The sequence below is a fragment of the Theropithecus gelada genome, chromosome 17 (genome assembly GCF_003255815.1).
Source record: "Theropithecus gelada isolate Dixy chromosome 17, Tgel_1.0, whole genome shotgun sequence".
Classification (NCBI taxonomy): domain Eukaryota; kingdom Metazoa; phylum Chordata; class Mammalia; order Primates; family Cercopithecidae; genus Theropithecus; species Theropithecus gelada.
The window spans coordinates 61,166,515-61,185,833 of NC_037685.1; the positions used below are offsets into that span (position 1 = coordinate 61,166,515).

Sequence of the window (19,319 nt, forward strand, 5' to 3'; positions counted from 1 at the left end):
TGCAGACTCTGGATGTCTTGGCTGCTGGCTCTGGACAGGATCTTGAGGTTGTGGTGTTGAGCAGGCCATTCTTACGGATGTGGAAGGTGCCTCCAAGGAGTCTGGGAACAGGCGTGGAGAGGACAGCTGTGAGCAGGTGCCTGAGAGCAGAAAGGGGTCACTCTGTGACTCTAAGAGATGTGGAGGATGGGAAGCTAAAGGCAGGAGCCTCAAAGGAAATTCAGTAACCTGAGACTCAACTAGCCAGGAGGGCACAGCCTCGGACCCAAGTGTGAACAGACAGTCCTAGGGCCAGGAGTGGGGGCTCAAGCCAGGGAGAGAGAACAGGAAGATCTAGAATTCAGACAGGTAGGAGGATCAGAGTGGCAGCCCTGAGCAAGTCCCTGTAATCAGTGATAGGGCACCATCTGCCCTCTGCTCTGTTTCTAAGCAGCCTTCTGGCACAAGTGATAAAGGCTGTTGGTCTTCCACACACCAGAGCTGGGAGGGCTCTGTGGTCCTGAGTCCTGAGTACGGAGACCTAGGGCCTTGTGATTCCAAGGGCGATCCCTAGAGCAGCAGCTTTACTGTCACCAGGGGGCTTGTTTGAAATGCAGACTCTCAGATTCCACCCCAACTAATTCACAACCTGAATTAGCGTCTGCATTTTAACAGGATCCTCCTATAATTGTATTGCAGTTTAAGAAGCACCGTCTTTGCTTACAGCAGTGGTTCTCCAAGTGTGGTCTCTGGACCAGCAGCACCAGCAGCACCTGGGAACGTGTTAGAAATGCAGGTTCTCAGCCCCTGCTGAATCAGAAAATCTGGGTATGAGGCCTAGAAATCTGTTTTAAGCAGCCACGCTAATTCTAATGCATGCTCGAGTTTGAGAAGCACTGGCTTGGGACAGGATGATGTGGCAGTGATAAGCATAGATTTGAGATTCCACAGATTCAGGTGGACTTGGTTCTGCTGCCCAGATTCCTCTTTTTTAACTTGGGAAAATTAAGCCGGAATCACACCTACTTCACAGGAGTTTTGTGACATTCAGTAACCCTCTTTACACAGAGGACGCAGTAGAGCAGCCAGCATAGAATCAGGGCTCAGTACTGATTAGCTGTGAAGCCATCAACAGTGAATGCCTCAGGTAATATTTATTGAATTACTAGTAGAGACCAGGCATGGTGCTGAGCACTTACTATGAATTATCCCATTTAAACCTCACGCTAGCCCTAGGAGGGAAGTCCTGGTGCAATCCGCATTTTACAGATGAGGACAGTGAGGCTTAGAGGGCTTAACTCCCTGCACAGGAGCATCAGCTGGTAAGCAGTGAGCAGGCCACAAGCTCCAGTGCATTGGACACGAAAGCCCATGCTCTTAGACACTTGTGCTTTACTTACCCCAGCACTGGGAGAAATGCCATAGCTGGAGGCATCCCCGGGAATGCATTTCACACCAGGTAATCGCGTAGGCTACCCTTAAAATTATAATCTTTGCACACCAGTATTTCCGCCCCGTTGAGGATTTGCGTGTGCAGCCTTGTTTCCTGCCCTGGGGTCTGGGTGATGCCTCATCTGGTCCCAGCTTGTTTCTCTTTTTCCTCGAACTCATCATTCTTTCTAGCCTCACATCCTGAAACCCCTCAGTCCCTGCTCCTTCCACTTGAGCATCAGTGACCTTGGCGAGGGGCAGAGCCAGCCAGCCGCCGTGCTGGGGGCTTCATGAACAGAAATACATTTAATCCTGGCCTCTGCTCCATGAGGTTGCCTTACCTTCATTTTCTAGTTGAAGGTCGCTTCTCTGAATGTCAGCTCTGTCTTTGTGACTGTCTAAGAACAGTCTGCCTGCTGGCAGGAAGCCAGGGCTCCGTGGAGAAGCCACGACCATGGGTGCAGCAATTCCCGTGAAAGCTGTTCTGTTCTAGATGCATTCCAGGAGGAGACAGTTACCAATGAAATGGGATTCACACCTGCAAGAGGGACACACACCCATCGGGCAGGACATCCGGCATCTGGAGGTTGGACACTGTCCCGGAAAGGGTGTGGCTCTCCAATGCCGCTGTCTTAGACATGCCTGCCCCTTGGGAACAGGCCACCTCCCACCTTTTGAGGACTCTGCAGGAAGGTATTGCCTTGCTTTGTTTCAAGTCAGCACATACTTATGGAAATGTGCCATATGCCTGGCATTGCATCAAGTGATGGGAATATGTAGATGAAGGCAGCCCAGCTGAGGTCTAGTCAGGACACTGGACAGGCATTTTTGTTAGCCATTGCCATCAACACACTCTTGGGCTATTGATAACTGCCTGAAAACCTTGCTGCTTCTGTGTCTATGCCTAAAAGTTCCTGGGCAGAAACAATTCAAGGCTATCTCTTTTGTTCCTAGGAATCTGTTTGATGTATTTGGTTGTAATCAGGAGAAGCTGGGATGAGTTGATGAGGAAAATCATGTCTTCCATGTTTAAAGTTAGGTTCTGTAGATTTAAAACATAAATCCATCCCTGTGCAAAATTAAAAGCCGTAAACTGATGAATAATAAAGAAAGACAATCATATGGCCAGGTGTGGTGGCTCACACCTATAATCCCAGCACTTTGGAAGGCCGAGGCAAGTGGATCACTCGAGTTCAGGAGTTCGAGACCAGCATAGGCAACATGGTGAAACCCCATGTCTACCAAACTATAAAAGATTAGCCAGGTGTGGTGGTGCATGTCTGTAGGCCCAGCTACTAGGGAGGCTGGGGTGAGATGATCACTTGAGCCTGGGAGGCGGAGTTTGCAGTGAGTCAAGATTGCGCCACTGTACTCCAGCCTCAGTGACAAAGTGAGACCCCATCTCAAAGAAAAAAGAAAAAAAAAGGAAGAAAGGTGCCTCCCACATCCTGTGGAAAATATGCTTTGCATTTGACAACCTGAAAAAAGGAATAAAATGTTGAACCTATTACCATCAAATGCATTCAGATTTCTTATCTAGCAGCCATTTAGTCTCCTACTCACCTAGGAGCAAATAAGGTCACCCAAACTATGGGATAGAGGAATGAAGTCAGCAACAGGCTGTGGAAAGAGGCCCCTCCAAACAGTGAAGCTTATTAAATGATTGGGTCACGGGAGTTCATTTTTTAGAACCCCGCAGGGCAATTCTACACAGCGAAGAGTGGTCACAAACTTAAAACTTTTGCCTCTGTTTAAACATTTTTCAGTAACTTGTTAAAAGCTCTTTCTAAAAGGGATATTCAACATGCAGATGATGGTACCTTACAATTTATGTAACAAATATTCATTTGAGATCAAATTAAAAATCATTTTTCGATGCCACTTTGCACAGGAAAAAATAAATAAATAAAGCTAGTAAATGACCACTGCAACCACAGGGAGCCACTCATCTTGCCTTTCCAATGCCTGAGCCTTCTGGATGGCCCCCATGTAGTGTATTATATGAACCGGTGCCATGGAGATCTTAAAACTCTGCAAGCCCAAATTAACCTGGAGGAGAGGAAGAAATGGGCTCTCTGCAAAACCATTTCCTATTAAAGCCATTTCCTATTTATGGGCAGTAGTGTTATTAGTTCTCACTTGGACAGCATTTTTTTTTCTTTGCAAAAACTCATAATTATAACCATCCTCTTAAATCCATTTCCCCTTTCTTCCTTTGCCTCCATAAATCATTCTTGTATTTTTCTCCTCTCAGACCAAGAAGGTTATAACCTTGCAGTTATATTCACACACAGGAATATCCATTTGTTGAAATGCTTATCCTGTAGCTTAAGAATATATAAAATGAGGCCAGGCGTGGTGGCTTACACCTGTAATCCCAGCACTTTGGGAGGCTGAGGCAAGTGGATAGCTTGAGCCAAGGAATTCAAGACCAGCTGGGTCAACATTGAGAAACCCTGTTTCTACAAGAAAATACAAAAATTAGCCAGGTGTGGTGGCGCACACCCACAGTCCCAGCATCGGTGGCGGAGGATGAGGTGGGGGGATCATGTGAACCCGGGAGGTGGAGGCTACGGTGAGCCGTGATCACACCACTGCACTCCAGCCTGGGTGACAGAGGGAGACCCTGCCTCAGAAAAACACAAAAACATCCCAAAAGAATACATAAAATGGCCAAGTATTTATTACTAAAAAAGAGCTTTAAACTAATCAGGATTTTTGTTCTGCTTTTCCTTATATTTCTTTGTTTCGCTTCTTCCAAAGCATATGGCAGAATAACAATATTATTGTTCTTCAAAAGAGCATTATTGCGGCTGGGCACAGTGGCTTATGGCTGTAATCCCAGCACTTTGGGAGGCCAGGGTGGGAGGATCACTTGAGGTCAGGAGTTCTGGACCAGCCTGGCCAACATGGTGAAACGTTGTCTCTACTAAGAATACAAAAATTAGCCAGGTATGGTGGCGGACGCCTGTCATCCCAGCTACTCGGGAGGCTGAGGCAGGAGAATTGTTTGAACCTGGGCTGCACAGAGGTTGCAGAGAGTTGAGATTGCATCACTGCACTCCAGCCCTGGAGACAGGGTGAGACCCTATCTCAAAAAGCAAACACGCACACACAGACACGCACACACACACACACACACAACTGAGATTTGAACACCTGGACTGAGTCCTGGCTGGTCTCTTTCTAGCTGTGTTAGCTTAGATGAGTCACTGAACCCCTCCAAGCCACGATTTCTTCTATTAAATCAGAGGAAAAATGCCTGCTTCACCCATCTTTGCAATATGCAGTGAAGGTTGAGCAAATTAATATTGAGTGTTAAGAACCTTTATAAACTATGAAACATACAGATGCCAGGCATTGATATTGCTCTGAATTTCTCACGTCAGTGGGACATGAAGTGGTTCTGTAAAAGCACGTTCTTGTAATTGAAGCTTATCTCTTTAGGGGCCCATTTTGGAAGGAAAGTATAATAAAAACTGGTACCCCTTTCCCTGTTTGCTGTAACAGAAGAGAGTGGATGTAATATACACCCGTGCACCATCACAATACCCATAGAATTTTAGGATGCTAGGACAGAAAGGGGCTGCATACTGTAGGTACCCAACCTCCTCATTTGACCGATGAGAATGTCGGACCCTGAGAGGCCTGTGCCTTGCTCAAGCTCCCACAGCTGGTGTGGACAGAGCCTGGGCCTCACCTGCCTGGCCTCTGCTTTGTCCTTCTCCCTCCTCTGACCGCTCCCCTTCCTGGACTTCCACTTTTTCCACCCACCCCTTCTAATCTCTCTTTTTCTGGAAACTCTGACCTGCAGGATTCAGTGTACAGTCAGTTATTTAAGAAAGAAGACTGGGTGCAGTGGCTCACACCTGTAATCCCAGAAACTTGGGAGACCAAAGCAGGAGGATCATTTGAGCCCGAGAGTTCCAGGCTGCAGGGTCATGATTGCACCACTGCACTCCGGCCTGGGTGACAGAGCAAGACCCTGCCTCTAAAAAATAATAACACAAATAAATAAATTTTTTAAAAAATGGGGTGAGACTTCAATGCAGCACTTCTGACATGGATTTGGGGATCCGGAGGCCTCTGTAGTCATCCGGTTTGGGGGCTGTGTTCTCAAAGTTTGGCTCACAGGGAAGGAAAACATCAGTGCCCTTTAAAACGCCACCTTGATAAGAAATCTCTCTGTATTTGTTACATCCCATCCCCAACTCCTGATGCCCAAAATGCCCTTCACCTTAGTACAGCCAAATGTCAAATATCCTTTCGCAGACTGTTTGCAGGCCCTCAGGAAGAAAAACACAACTATTAGCCTGCCCCACCTCCCTGGGGGAGTTGAATAGCTAGAGTCCATCCTGAGGCTCTGTGCTTTTAATAACTCAGTACTGTATAAAATACAGCACAGCATGTGAACCAGGTGATAACCATCATTAATCATGAAAGGCTTATCAGAACTGAGCAGTCCTGAATTTTATATTTTTCATACTAATTGGCAACCTCCAACATCATCCAGAAAGGCCTTTCCTGAACATTGTGACCCAGAGGGGAATTCCGCTGTAAGATTCCTGTCTGTCCCACACCTCCCTCATCCCATCCATGAGCAAGCCAATTTGTCTTTGCCTCCCAAATGCATCCCCCATCAATCCATTCCTCCCCATGCAACAACCTGAGTCCAAGTCATCATTGAATCTCACCACCTGGGCTCCAAACACATTCTCCTCACTGATTGCCTTGCTTCCATCCTTGCATCCTAGGGTCTATTCTCCATGCAACTACCAGAGGGATTTAAAAGCTTCATTCGTTCCTGTTATCCCCTGTTTGATACTCTCTGGGGACTTTCCATTTTTACCTGAGCATAACCCTAACTCTTTTGAGGGCCCACAGGCCCTGTGTGATTAGCCCCTACCTTCCTCTAGGACTTCACCTCCTTCTGCTCTCCTCCATGGGCACTCAGGCCCCACTGGTTGTCTTTCTGTCCACAGTATGCCAGAATTGTTCCCATCTTAAGACCTTGGCGTTTGCAGTTCCTTCTACCTGGGACTCCCTTTCCCTATCTCTCTATGTTCTTCTCTGTCATTCAAGTCTGTTTGAATGGCGTCTTCGCCGAACAGCCTTCTTTATCCACCCCAGCTGAACTTGCCTTCCCCTTTCCCCGGTCTTTCCCTAGCCTTGCTTCTATTTCACTCTCTTTACTGCACTTATCTAAAGTTTTTACTATCTGAAATTTTGCTTCCTGGCTGGGTGCGGTGTCTCACACCTGTAATCACAACACTTCGGGAGGCCAAGGCGGGCGGAACATCTGAGGTCAGGAGTTCGAGACCATCCTGGCCAACATGGTGAAACCCCATCTCTACTAAAAGTACAAAAATTAGCCGGGCTTGGTGGTGCATGCCTGTAATCCCAGCTACTCGGGAGGCTGAGGCAGGAGAATCACTTAAACCTGGGAGTCAGAGGTTGTTGTGAGCTGAGATCACATCACTGCACTCCAGCAACAGTGCGAGACTCCAGCTCAAAAATAATAACAATAATAATCAAATGCAATGAAATTTTGCTTCCTACATTTTTTGTTCATTTGTTTGCCCGCCATGACAGCGTCTGTTCTCCGCTATGCCAAGAACTGTGCTTGTCACACAAGAGGTAACATAAAGTCAATGCCAGTTTATTGGCTGTTGGCCTGCCTATCTGAACACAGATGCAAAAACGAGGATAGCACTGTCCTTGCCCACTGCTGAGGGAGACAGACAGGTGAAGAGATGTGTTGCAGTTTACAACAACAGCGGGTATTTTCAGGAAGCTATGGTGAGGCATTGTCCTCCCTCCCAATATTACCACACGGGGGCATCACGGAAGCCCCCACCAGAGGGGTGGACAAGAGGAGAGGCCTCAGCTTATGCTACAGCCTCTGCTAGGCAGGCCTAGCCCTCCCACACATTGGTCTTAGATCACTTAGTTCCTCCTTCTGAGCCCCTGCCTGCTCTTTGCAAACGGATTAGGATACTTACGGGACCCCATAGGCTTACTGTGGGGAACGGTATGAGGCAGGTGCTTGGCACCCGGGAATCGCTCACAGTTGTCACCTGTGATTTTCACAGCGCCAGCTCCCTTTTGGTCACCAGGCCCTAGAGGTGCTGCAGGGACCTGCAGAGATGACAAGAGCCCCAGACACTCCTGCTCTTTCACTCTTGGTCCGTGAACTTTCTGTTGTTGGTTTTTATATATTTTTTTTTTGAGATGAAGTCTTGCTCTGTCACCCAGGCTGGGGTGCAGTGGCGTGATCTCGGCTCACTGTAACCTCCGCCTCCCGAGTTCAAGCGATGCTCATGCCTCAGCCTCCAGAGTAGCCGGGATTACAGGCACGTGCCACCAAGCCCGGCTAATGTTTGTATTTTTAGTAGAGATGGGGTTTCACCACATTGGCCAGGCTGGTCTCCAACTCCTGACCTCAGGTGTTCCACCCGCCTCAGCCTCCCAAAGGGCTGGGATTACAGGCGTGAGCCACCGTGCCCAGCCATGGCCCATGAACTTTCATCCTTCATTTTCAGCCATTCCTTTCTCACCTCTTAACATTGTCATCAAAAATCAGTAATTAGAGAGAGTAGGGCTCTACGGGGTAGTGCGTCCGGGATCCCAGGCAGTTGTGTTTCATGCAGCCCGCCTGACCACCTTGCAGATGTTCCTGTGACCTAACAGGTTTGGACAAAGACAGTTGCCACCAGAGGGCATTGTTCAGGCAGCATAGCTCCGCCTGGTGGTCACAGGTTTATTACAAGGATCTGTGCTTCCAAAAAAGAAAATCTCCACTGCATAAAGATGCTCATAATATCTAATCCCATGTAATTTTACACCCAGGAAGGTATCCTAAATGAAAAAAAGCAAAATGATATATGGGTGAACATGTTTGTTGCATTGTCTATAATGGCAACTCTTGGAAACAAACTAATTGTGCAATAACGAGAGAATATAAATTGTGTTACATGAACACGAGAATATAAAGTCGCCATAAAATGTTACGTAGGAAGACATGGGAAATTCCTAACAGGATATTAAGAATTCACACCACTGAAATGCTGTGAAGGGATTGCACAATTTAAATTTTCATTTTCTTTGTGTAGTGACATTAAGGGTAATTTTTTAAATTAAATTTTGTCCTTGACAGTTATTTTGTCTTTTCAGTTACTCCCAATCTCTTGAAGAAACAACTTAATCTTTTATCTAACTGCGGTATTGTCTTTCATCAGTATGTGATGATAGTGACTATTATAGTGACCTAAATATATATAATGTGCATGTAAATATATGTGTGTGTATATGTAATGGTAGCATATATATATTATATATACACACAAAGTATTGGTTCATCATTTTTTATAGCTATTATATATAAAGCTTTCGCTATGACATAAAAGGCCACGTAATATTCTTATTTATGATTTTATTACGAGCTATAGAGCCAAATAGTTCTCTTTTGTTTCAATCTAGTGCTGTAACTCCTATTTTTGCTGCCTCTTTGGAAAACCAATGTGAAGTTACAATTATTCAAAAGACTCTTGGGACAGTCGTTGAGAGCAAATTGATCTTACTCGATTCTCTTACTCAAGTTATGAACTGTGGTTGAAATTAAGCTTGTCTTATAAATGGTTCCAACAGCAATTTTAGTCTGCTGTTGTCTCAAGGATCACACTACATCTTACTGGTTTGTACTCAGAAGTTGGTAGATTGATATCTTTATATTATATATATCTGAGGATATTCCAAATGCAGTTTTAATACTATTTTAGGTATTTTTATATCAGATGTGTGTGTATTATTCGTTGTCAATAAACATCAGTTATTTAAAACTACAACAGATTATAATCCTACTTTTGCTTTTCAAATTTATGCTTATGAATTAGAAATGTTATATACTCTTGGCCAATCATAATCTGATTATTTGAAAATGTATTTTCTCAGCTTCCTAGATTATAGGAGTTTATGATAGTGGTGTCTGCCTTTCACTCTGAAGGACTAAGTGTTTTCACATGAATAGAAATAATGAAAGTGAAACTCCGGGTATTGTCTAATGCTATTAAATTAGCTTACATTAATCTCCGGCTGAAAAGTGCCCAAATAGATAGACTTCTGAAGGTTTACTAGAGGCAACAGGATATTTATTTCTTTAGGGACTCCATTATTGGAACTGTTTCCCCTGGTGCCAGCTGCTCTTATTATCCAATATTTTCTACAGGCCTAGGGCTTACAACAGAGAGCCACTGGAAGAATGTAGGCATCACCTCTCATTTTGTAATAGCAGTTGGGAATTTGGGGATTGGAGCTATATGTGCAAAAAGTGATTACTTTGCCACTTTCTAGACAGCAAAACTGAGGTTTACCCAGTTTGTGATGGATTTAAGACAACAGTGCAGTTCAGGGACAGCCCTCGAATGAAACCCAATCATTTCTGAGCCCCTGGTAGAGTGCCTGATCCATGAGTCATCCTACCACTGACCTGGGTAAAACCATCAGTGAAACTGAAAAGTCCAACCACTGGATACCAGAACTTTTGAAAACCCAGACTTCTCTTTAATTATGACAAATAATTTTTAAAATCTTTGTACTTCTAAGTCATGCAAACAATAAATAGGGATTTAATGAAATATATATCATTACAGGAATTCAATATACAGTGAATCCTATACCTTGGCATCCAACCTCCCAAAGGAGAAAGAGTATAAAATAGAGGTACAGTTTTATCACAAATGTAATTTTGCAATTACACGGCTTGGCATGTTGCCTTTTCTAGGTTTAACGATATATTACAGAGGTCATTCCATGATGCTACAAAAAGATTTGCCTTATTTTTTTACTGGTTACCCAAATCCCGTTGGCATAGGATTCAACCTATATGTGTACTGGGTTTGTCATCATAATTTAGCCCTCTACTAGTTCCCTAAGGCGAATTATGCTATAGTGGTTGTCCTTGACCCAGTTTTTTGTGCACTTGTGAAATTATTGTGTTAAAAGATATGTGTCATTTAATTTTTTTCACCAGTGTAAATAAGTTGTTTTTATTCTTTTATGTACGTTTTGTCTGTTTTATTCCATCTATACAAGTTCAACATATTGCCTTGATCTTCTGGAGTTAAAGCTACTGACATTGGCATGTGATAAATAATTTTTACCCATGCAAAACAGTACTTTCTAAAGACAAAATAAATGGTTAGATTTTTTTTTAATTATTTTCATTTGAGTTTTATGTGCTCAATGTATCTCTAGCTAAGAAGTGGTAAGAATGATTCCTAGGTTCCACATACAGCCATGCACCACATCACAACACTACAGTCAACAGCAGACCTCATGTACAAAGGTGGTCCCATAAGATTACAACGCGGCTGAAAAATGCCTAGCACTTAGTGACGTCAGAGCCTCACAGCACAATGCATTACTCACATCTGTGTGGTGATGCTGGTATAAACACACTGAATGTGCTGCCAATCCTAAAAGAGTCTGGCACATAGAATTATGTTCAGTGTATAATACTTGATAATATAAATGACTTTGTCACTGGTTTATGTGTTTACTATGCTATATTTGTATTATTATTTTAGAGGGTACTTCTTCTATTTATTATAAAACCAAATTCACTGTAAAACATCCTCAGGCAGGTCCTTCAGGAGGTACTGCGGAAGAAGGCATTGTTTTCCTAGGAGATGACAGCTCCATGGGTGTTACTGCCCCTGAGGACCTTCCCTTGGGACAAGATGTGGAGTTGGAAGATGGAGATATTGATGGTCCTGAGCCTGCGTAGGCTTACGCTAATATATGCATTTGTGTCTTAGTTTTTAACAAAAAAGCTTAAAAAGTAAAATAAAAAATAAAAAATTTAAAACTAGAAAAAAGCTTTTAGAATAATGATATAAAGAAAAACCATGTTTGAACAGCTTTACGGAGTATTTGCATTTTAGGCTGAGTGTTATTACAAAAGAGTCAAAAAGTTTGAAAAAATTAAGAAGTTTGGAAAGTAAAAGGTTATAGTAAGCTGAGGTTAACTTATTTTGAAGACAGAAAAAATTATTTTAAATAAATTTAGTGTAGCCTAAGTGTACAGTGTTTCTAAAGTCTACAGTAGTGTACAATCATGTCACAGGCCCTCACTTTCACTCACCACTCACTGACTCACCCAGAGCACCTTCCAGTCCTGCAGGCTTCATTCTTGGTAAGTACCCCGTGCAGTTGTACCATTTTTTTTTATCTTTTATACCATAGTTTCACTGTACCTTGTTAATGTGTAGATATGTTTAGATTCACAAATACTTAGTATCGTGCTATAACTTTCCTACAGTATTGAGTACAGTAACATGTGGTACAGGTTTACAGCCTAGGAACAATAGGCTACACCATACGGCCTAGGTGGGTAGTAGGCTGTGCCATCTAGGTGTGTGCGAGTACATTCCATGATGTTTGCACAGGGATGAAATTTCCTCATAAAGCATTTCTCAGAACGTATCCCCATCATTAAGCAATGCATGACTGTATATCCATATATGTATATATGTACGTGTGTGTGTATATTCAACAGTGTTGTGGTAGGGTTTTCATTGTTATTTTGCCAGCATTTGCCTTCACCATTATTATATAGAGTTTTAAAATCAGAATATGAACTTTCCTTCTATAAAAACATCTAAATTTATCCTCTGAGATATACTCCATGTCATGTTAGTTTTTAAAAAATGTTCTTCCTCTCTTTTGGTAAAAATTTTATTGAGATATAATTCACATACCATACAACCCGCCCATTTAAGGTATACAATTTGGTGGTTTTCAGTATATTCCGAGTTGTGGAAAGCTGTCACCACAATCCGTTTTAGAACATTTTCATCACCCCTGAAAGAAACCCAGATTCTTTATCTCCCACCCATAATGCTGCTGTCCCTGTCATTTAAATTTTGAAATACATGTTTGCCCTCCAAGGCAGCTGTATCAATTATATTTCACCTGCAGTCCATCGAGTGACAGTTTCCTCATACTCTTCCTGTATTATCAGAACATTTCATCTTTATCAGCCTTGTAGATGAAAAATGATTTCCTGCTTCCATTTGCAAGGACACTGAGCGTCTTTTCATGTTCCTTGGCTGTTTGTGTTACCTCTCAGTGAGCTTCTTGGTAAACCTAAATACAAGCAAATACATCGATGTCACTGCTTCAGTTATCCCATCCACAGGTACATGATACGTGAGGCGAAGGCCACTATGAAGCTACTTCACACTGAACTTTAGAGGCAAGAGCACTTTGCAGACGGGCCCCGTGCACTGGGAGCTCGTTCCCTGGACTGTCCTCGTGGGCAGCAGGGGACTGTGTTTTTGTCTGTAGGGTGACTTCATGCTTTCTCTCCATGTAGATAAAATTCTTGCTTCTCTACTTGACTTAATTTGACTTTCTGTCAATCTGTCAATCACTGTGTTTTAACTGACATTCTATGGTCTTTGTTCTATTTTCTTAACACCCAGTCATCCCAGGATAAACCTATCTTTATATATCCACCTCTTACCTCTTCTGTGATTCCTAAGAGCTTTGTTCGCTAGCTCAACTCCCTGGCGGAATCCTGATTACATTTTTTTTCATTGGAGGGTCTTTAGGGAGAGCTGAAGCTCGAGTAAACTGGGGTCTCAGAACTCCTGGGAACAGGCGTGTCCTCACCCCCGCCACCACACCTGAGCCACGTTGCCTATCAGTCATTGTTCATTAAGTTCCTTGTGTGGGGACTGTAGTCTCCAGTGATCAGAGGAAGGGGAGGACTCTGGGGGTCCCCTGCCACGACCTCAGTACAAGGAACCACAAAGTCTCTGACCAAGTCTGCCTTTCATACTAATAATTATTAGCAGGCAAGCAAAATGTCAGCTTCCTTCCTGTACCCCGAAGCTTGGTGCCTTCCAGCTCTTTGTTCCTTAGAAATACCTCACCTAAAAGATCTACTTGCAACAGATGTGGCAATATATTCAGGGGCACACCTAACTTGATACCCAAAGTGGACCATTTTTGACACCCTGTCTTCTATACCACAAAATTATTTTCAGCATCACCATGTAAAAATCAGTAATACACAACATTTTCCTGACTCACTACATAAATAATTTAAAAGGAAGAAATTTCCATTTTCACGATATTATTTAAATTTATCAATTGAGAAGAATTCAGTGCCACTTGTGTCATATTCCTGCCAACCAGGAGTAAGCTCAATGGAATAAGAAGAAAACATCAGACGCACTAAATTCAGAGTCATTCAACAAGTTTCCTGGCCAGTTATCTTTAAAAGTGTCCGGGTTCTAAAAGTCAAGGAAAGACTGAGGAACTGTGCCAGCCTGAAGGAGACTAAGGAGACAGGAGCCTCCTTTGGAGCAACTTAGGATTCAGGGCTGGATTCCTTTGCTAGAAAGGACATCGTCGTAACAACTCGTGAAACTGAAGTAGGTCTGAGCACTGGGCGGCACTATTGTAGCAATGTTTCTTTCCTGATTTTCATGACAGTGCTGTGGTTAAATTGGGGAAAGCCCTTATTTGTAGGGAATGGACATGGGGAGATGTGGGGTTCATGTTCCGCAGGTCAGCATCTTACTCTCAGATGGTTCCAGTTATACGGTAATGTCCTTGTACTGTACTTCTGTGTTTTCTCTGTGGTTGTGATTTAAAAAATAAAAAGCCCCCAAGAGTTCAAAAACCTGAAAGGTAAGTCACTGTAGCAATTGTTCAGAACTTAGAGCAACAAAAGCCTTTTTTGAGAAGGAGTCCTTTTCCACCCATATTGTTTCAAATTATTGGTGCAAAGCGCTCATCAAAAGCCAGGGATCTCTTAAAGTCAGTTTGGTTTTCGCTTGTAAATTCTCTACCTACAGTGCATCTCCTTACTGCCTACACATGGAATGAACAGCTCCCACTACCCTGCCCTCAGTGTACTCTGATTGAACTGGGAGATCAGAGTTCTCCATTAAATGATGGGATGTGGGACACTGGCCCAATGGAAGCCCTTAGGTAGGCTAGGAAGACCACTGGGGACAGTGTTAGGCTGCTGGGCTGTGTGAAGGGTGTTAGGACACACCCTTCACACAAGGGCAAGATGCTTGTGTAATATCTAGCCAATCCACCACTTATTTCACCAGAAGAAAAAAACGTTAACATCCCTTATGCTAATTAAACTTTTCAGAGCCAAATGTGGCAAAGAAGCCCTATTTTATTAGCTGCCTCTATAGCATGGGACTTCTAATTAGGGTGTTTCAAATGCCATCTAACAACCTTGGATGTATATTCCCATCATCGGTAACCACCACTAGAGTCTGGATTACGGTTAATCAGCACCTATACCTGCTCATTCGATTTTAGCGTAAATGCCAGTGTCTCCCCAGTTCGTAGCACAGCGCGGCGAGCATGGTAGACCTTTGCAGAACGTAAATGATGTGTCTGTGTACCTCGGCATTTGCATTTGGGTGTGTGTGTAATCAGCTCCATTTGACCTAGACGTGGTAGATTGTCAAGGTCTTGGAAGCAGGTGTGCAGTTCAGGGAGCGGTATTTAGAATGGAAGCACTCGGCTCTTGCCCACAGCACAGGGGAGGCACAGACACTAAGACAGAGCAGGCTTGGAGGGGGAGCTCAGGCAGGAGCGGTGGTGGCTGATGTCATTGCCTCATGCCCTGTTCTCAGCTGGCACACTTGAAGCAAACCACAACTCTGTGATTAGGGGTGGTGTGCCTATGCAAAAGAGATACCGAGTAGAAAACTTCAGGGTACCTGAAAGGAAGCCCCCACACCTTCTCTGAGATCATCCTGTTTGGCATTTTAGCTAGAATAGAGTAGCCTTAGGGGCCAGGCCCTATTCCTATCTCCAGCTTCCATAGTGTGCAGCTCTCAAGTCTTGAGGGACATAAGAGTCACCCAGGGGTTTTGCTAAAAGTTGAGATCCTGAATTCCTGCCTCATGGGCTCTGATTCACCCAGGGTGTATTTCAGAGCCTACATTTTTACCAAATGCCCCATATTTTTTATGTCTGTGGACCACGGACCTTGTGACAACTTGTCCTAGAGGCCTTGCAATCAGAAAGCCCAAATTTGCGTTCCCAGCTCCTTCTGCAGCCACTGGATGACCTTGGGCAAGTCTCCAGACCTCCGTGAGGCTGCGGCTTCTCCTCAACATCCAGGGTCTGTCGTGAGGATCTAATGGGTAGAAAGGAAAGCACTTTACAAACCGTGTAGCCCTGCAGAAGTCAGAGGACCTCGCCCTGTTTATTACACCAGCCTTGATGATCTGACCGTGGAGGCCGAGGCTTTCCCATGCCTCCTACAGCCATTTTTTAAAGAAAGATCTTGTGCTTTGCACCCAGCCTTCCATACAGCAAAGTGCGAGAAACTACAAAAGGAGAAGGAGGAGCTGGAGAGGCGGTTCGAGGACGAGGTGAAGAGGCTGGGCTGGCAGCAGCAGGCCGAGCTCCAGGAGCTGGAGGAGCGGCTGCAGCTGCAATTCGAGGCAGAGATGGCGCGCCTGCAGGAGGAGCACCGTGACCAGCTGCTGAGCATCCGGTGTCAGCACCAGGAGCAGGTCAGTCTGCAGTGCCGCTCGAGCTCTGCTGTTGGGTGATGCAGGTGGCAGGCGGAGGGGATCTAGTGCCCCATTAGCAAGAAGTCCTCTTCAGTAGGTGAGCTTTTCCAACAGTTCACTTTCTGAGTTGCTTTCTCCTTTCTCCCCCGTCCTTTCTTCTCCTCCAGCCACTCTGGCCTCCTTCACTCTTCCTCAGGGTTTTCACACTTGCTGTGCCCTCTGCCTGGAATGCTCTCCCTCCAGACAGTGCATGGCTCCCTCTTGCCCTCCCTTCCAGACTTTTCTCCAGGGTCACCTTTCTCAGTGAGATCTTTATCCAAAAGTATTATTTCCCCACCCCCCACCACATACACACTCTTTCTGTCCCCCTCCCAGTACTAGTGTTCCTTCACCACTTATCACTAACACATACATTTTGCTTTTCTACCTTATTTATCATCTTTCTATTCCATGAGGGCAGAAAGAATAACAAGCAAACATGTATCTAGCACTCGTCCTACACCGGACACTGCTCTAAGCTCTTTACATGAACTGACTCATTTAGTCCTCACAGTTCCCCTAATGAGGAAGGTACCATTCTTATTCCCATTCTACACGGGAGAAAGCCAAGCCCCCATGGTTCAGTAATTGCCAGAATTCACAGAGCTGGTCATGGAGAAGCCAGGGATGAGCCAGTCTGGCTCCACACCCCTGCTGTCAGCCACTAAGTTAGAATTGCCTGCCAGCTCTCCTGCTGGATCCTGGCACCTGGATCCATGCCTGGCGGAGTACCCACAATATCCATTTGCTGAATGAAAGAATGAATGCCAATGGTTAACCTTTGCCCAGAAACCTTACTGGAGAGGAAAATGCATCCATGGACTAACCAGAGGATAATTCCCAGGGCGCTTGTCGGTATGAAAGCCGGAAGGAGGCAGGTGCTGCCACCCCCACGGCAGCCACCCTGTCCGTGACTGCCATTAGTACTGATGAGAGGCGGGCGGACGATTCAATGTACCCACCCTGCTTCCATGAGCACTGCTCCTTTCTTTTCTCTTATTTCTAAGTTCTCCAGCTCCAGTGCCTTCACCCCCACCTTCTAATTGGTGTGTTGCTTTATATAGTGTGCTTATGATATGCTTAAGGTAAGTTGACATTTGTGAAGGGCACCCTTTAAATCTCACTTGGCATTCAGGTTCGTGTCGAGTGGCCTCTTCATTGTCAGAAACCCTTGGGCTGCCCTCCTCAGCTGCTTCCAAATGGACATCCCAGACGGCAGTACCCACCCGGCCCTCCCACTGCCCCAGAAGAGGCTTGTGCATCTTAGGGGACCTGGGAGAAATTTAAGAGTAATACTAATTGCTGTCATTGTAATAAAAAACCTCTCTTTATGGCATTTTATTCTAGACAGTATCTCAGGTTAGTCATTCTCCTTTCCTAGAGGCCTGTAAAAACCAGACACACCTCCCTGTTTGAGGTGGGTTAGACCATAGAGACTAGGAAACAGAATAGGTTACAGCTAAAGTTACCTGTTGGTGTTAAGATGCGAAACTGAACCCCCAGCGTCGTGCCTCCCAGTCTGTCTGCGTGTAACTCCTATCAGGAGACATTTGCACGGGCTGCCGTCTACAGTCTTACTGATTTTATGGCCGCTTTATACATCTCAAGCCTGGTATGAATACCAACTTGTTCTGTGCCTCTGTGTCTATGGGCCATTCATTCCCAGTTTTACACAGAACACGTTTATACCCATAGTTACCAAAGGCCTCTGATCTGAAGGTCTGAGTTGGTTGAGAAGATGCCAGAAGTTGAGGAGGAGGGGTAAGAGGTGGTCCGCAGGCAGGAGACGCTGAACAAAGGCTCACGTGGTGGTGTCCTGGAGCTGAGGCACTGCAGAGGGGGGCATGTCCACGCGGGGGCCAGGACGCCTCGCTGAGGCCTCACCTGTGCAGAAGTGTGTGCCTAGAGATGTGCTTCACGTCTTTTTAAAGCCAGGACATGGCGGCCTTTTAGATATTTCAAGCTGGAGTGATGAAAGGAAAGAAACCCTTGACGTTTCCACATGAAAATGACTTACATAAGCTACCTGGGCGTAATTCAAACATGTCCTGTTGTATGAGAGCTCTGTGCTCTGTTCATGATCCTTTATGATAGCAAAAGCCGTTTATTTATTTACTGATTCACCTGTGCAAAGAGTATTTATGGAATGTGCATTGTATGTACGCAAAGCACCATGACAGGATACTGCGAGAGATACTAAGATGTATAAAAGGTGGGCTTGCTTATCTATCCATTGAGGAAGCTTCGAGATAAGTGCCCAAGGAACTGTCACGTGGGTGAGAAATGCAGACAGGGTGTGGAGGAATTGAGAGTTTCACATCTTATCCTCACAGCTGGAAGTGTCAGAAATCATATCTGAATGCTTTTCATTTGGCTGAATCTTTCCTACAGAAACCCATTGGTTTGGGGGAACCAGAGAGTCAAGCCTATGAATTATTCAGGCCCCTGATTCTGCTCCTGCTGCAGAATGTTTTGGCTGTTTCCCCAGGCTTCAGTTTCCCTAGCAGAGAACGTGCAGGAAGTGAGGAAGATGAAATGCACCCCAGGCCAATAGTCTAACTACCAGATAGAACCAGTGTTCCTGTTTAGTGGGAGAGGAGACTCAAGGGTGTGACTGAGCTGCAGATGAGGATGATCCGTGGTTTCAGAGTCCTTGGTGGACTCTCCACTCTGGGGGCCTCCTTCTCAGGGACGGTTGCACTGGGCAGTGCTAACCCCACAGATAGCGACATTTCTGTCCTTCTGGACCCTTAAAAATCAGGTTCACTGACTTGGCGTCTCCTCATGACCCTGTCGCCCCCAACAGCTGGCAGTAGGGGCAGGTGCTGCTTCAGTTCTGACACGCAGGATTTTCTGAGGCTGCAAATATCACTTTACTCAAACTGGGACTTGCCGGCTGAGGCAGGCTGACCTCTGGCTTTGCAGCAGCACCTCCTTCGTGACAAAGCCAGCCAGAGCTGCTTCTTGCTTGGCCCCCCCGTCATCTCACAGGACACGGGCTGGCTCTCTGCCCATGGTGTGTGCCCTGGCTACACGGGTGGGTACTTGGAGAACTGGCAAACACCCCTCCTCAGCCTCCGCTCACACCAATTGAATCAGCATCACTGATGAGACCTGGCAGCAGGTTGTTTCTGGACTGTCCCAGGGGGTTTCTGTGTACAGCCCGGGCCCAGAACCGCAAGCATCGTGGGAGCTGCAGGGCCCTGCTGGCTCGAGTGAAGGACCTGAGGGAGGGGTGGAGGTGGTCTTGCCTCTTGGCTTTCTTTTTTTTTTTTTTTTTTTTTTTTTTTTTTTTTTTTTTTTTTTTTT

The 19,319-nt window shown here is 45.1% G+C and overlaps 1 protein-coding gene across 1 annotated transcript in view; it reads left to right on the top strand.

The window, feature by feature from the left end:
• Window positions 1–19,319, top strand: part of MTUS2 (microtubule associated scaffold protein 2) — a 624,304-nt gene that overhangs the window by 577,836 nt on the left and 27,149 nt on the right. The window contains exons 10-11 of the mRNA XM_025364093.1: window positions 15,757–15,971; window positions 18,402–18,531. Of these exons, the coding sequence (XP_025219878.1) occupies window positions 15,757–15,971; window positions 18,402–18,531 (345 nt within the window). The remainder of the gene's footprint in view (window positions 1–15,756; window positions 15,972–18,401; window positions 18,532–19,319) is intronic.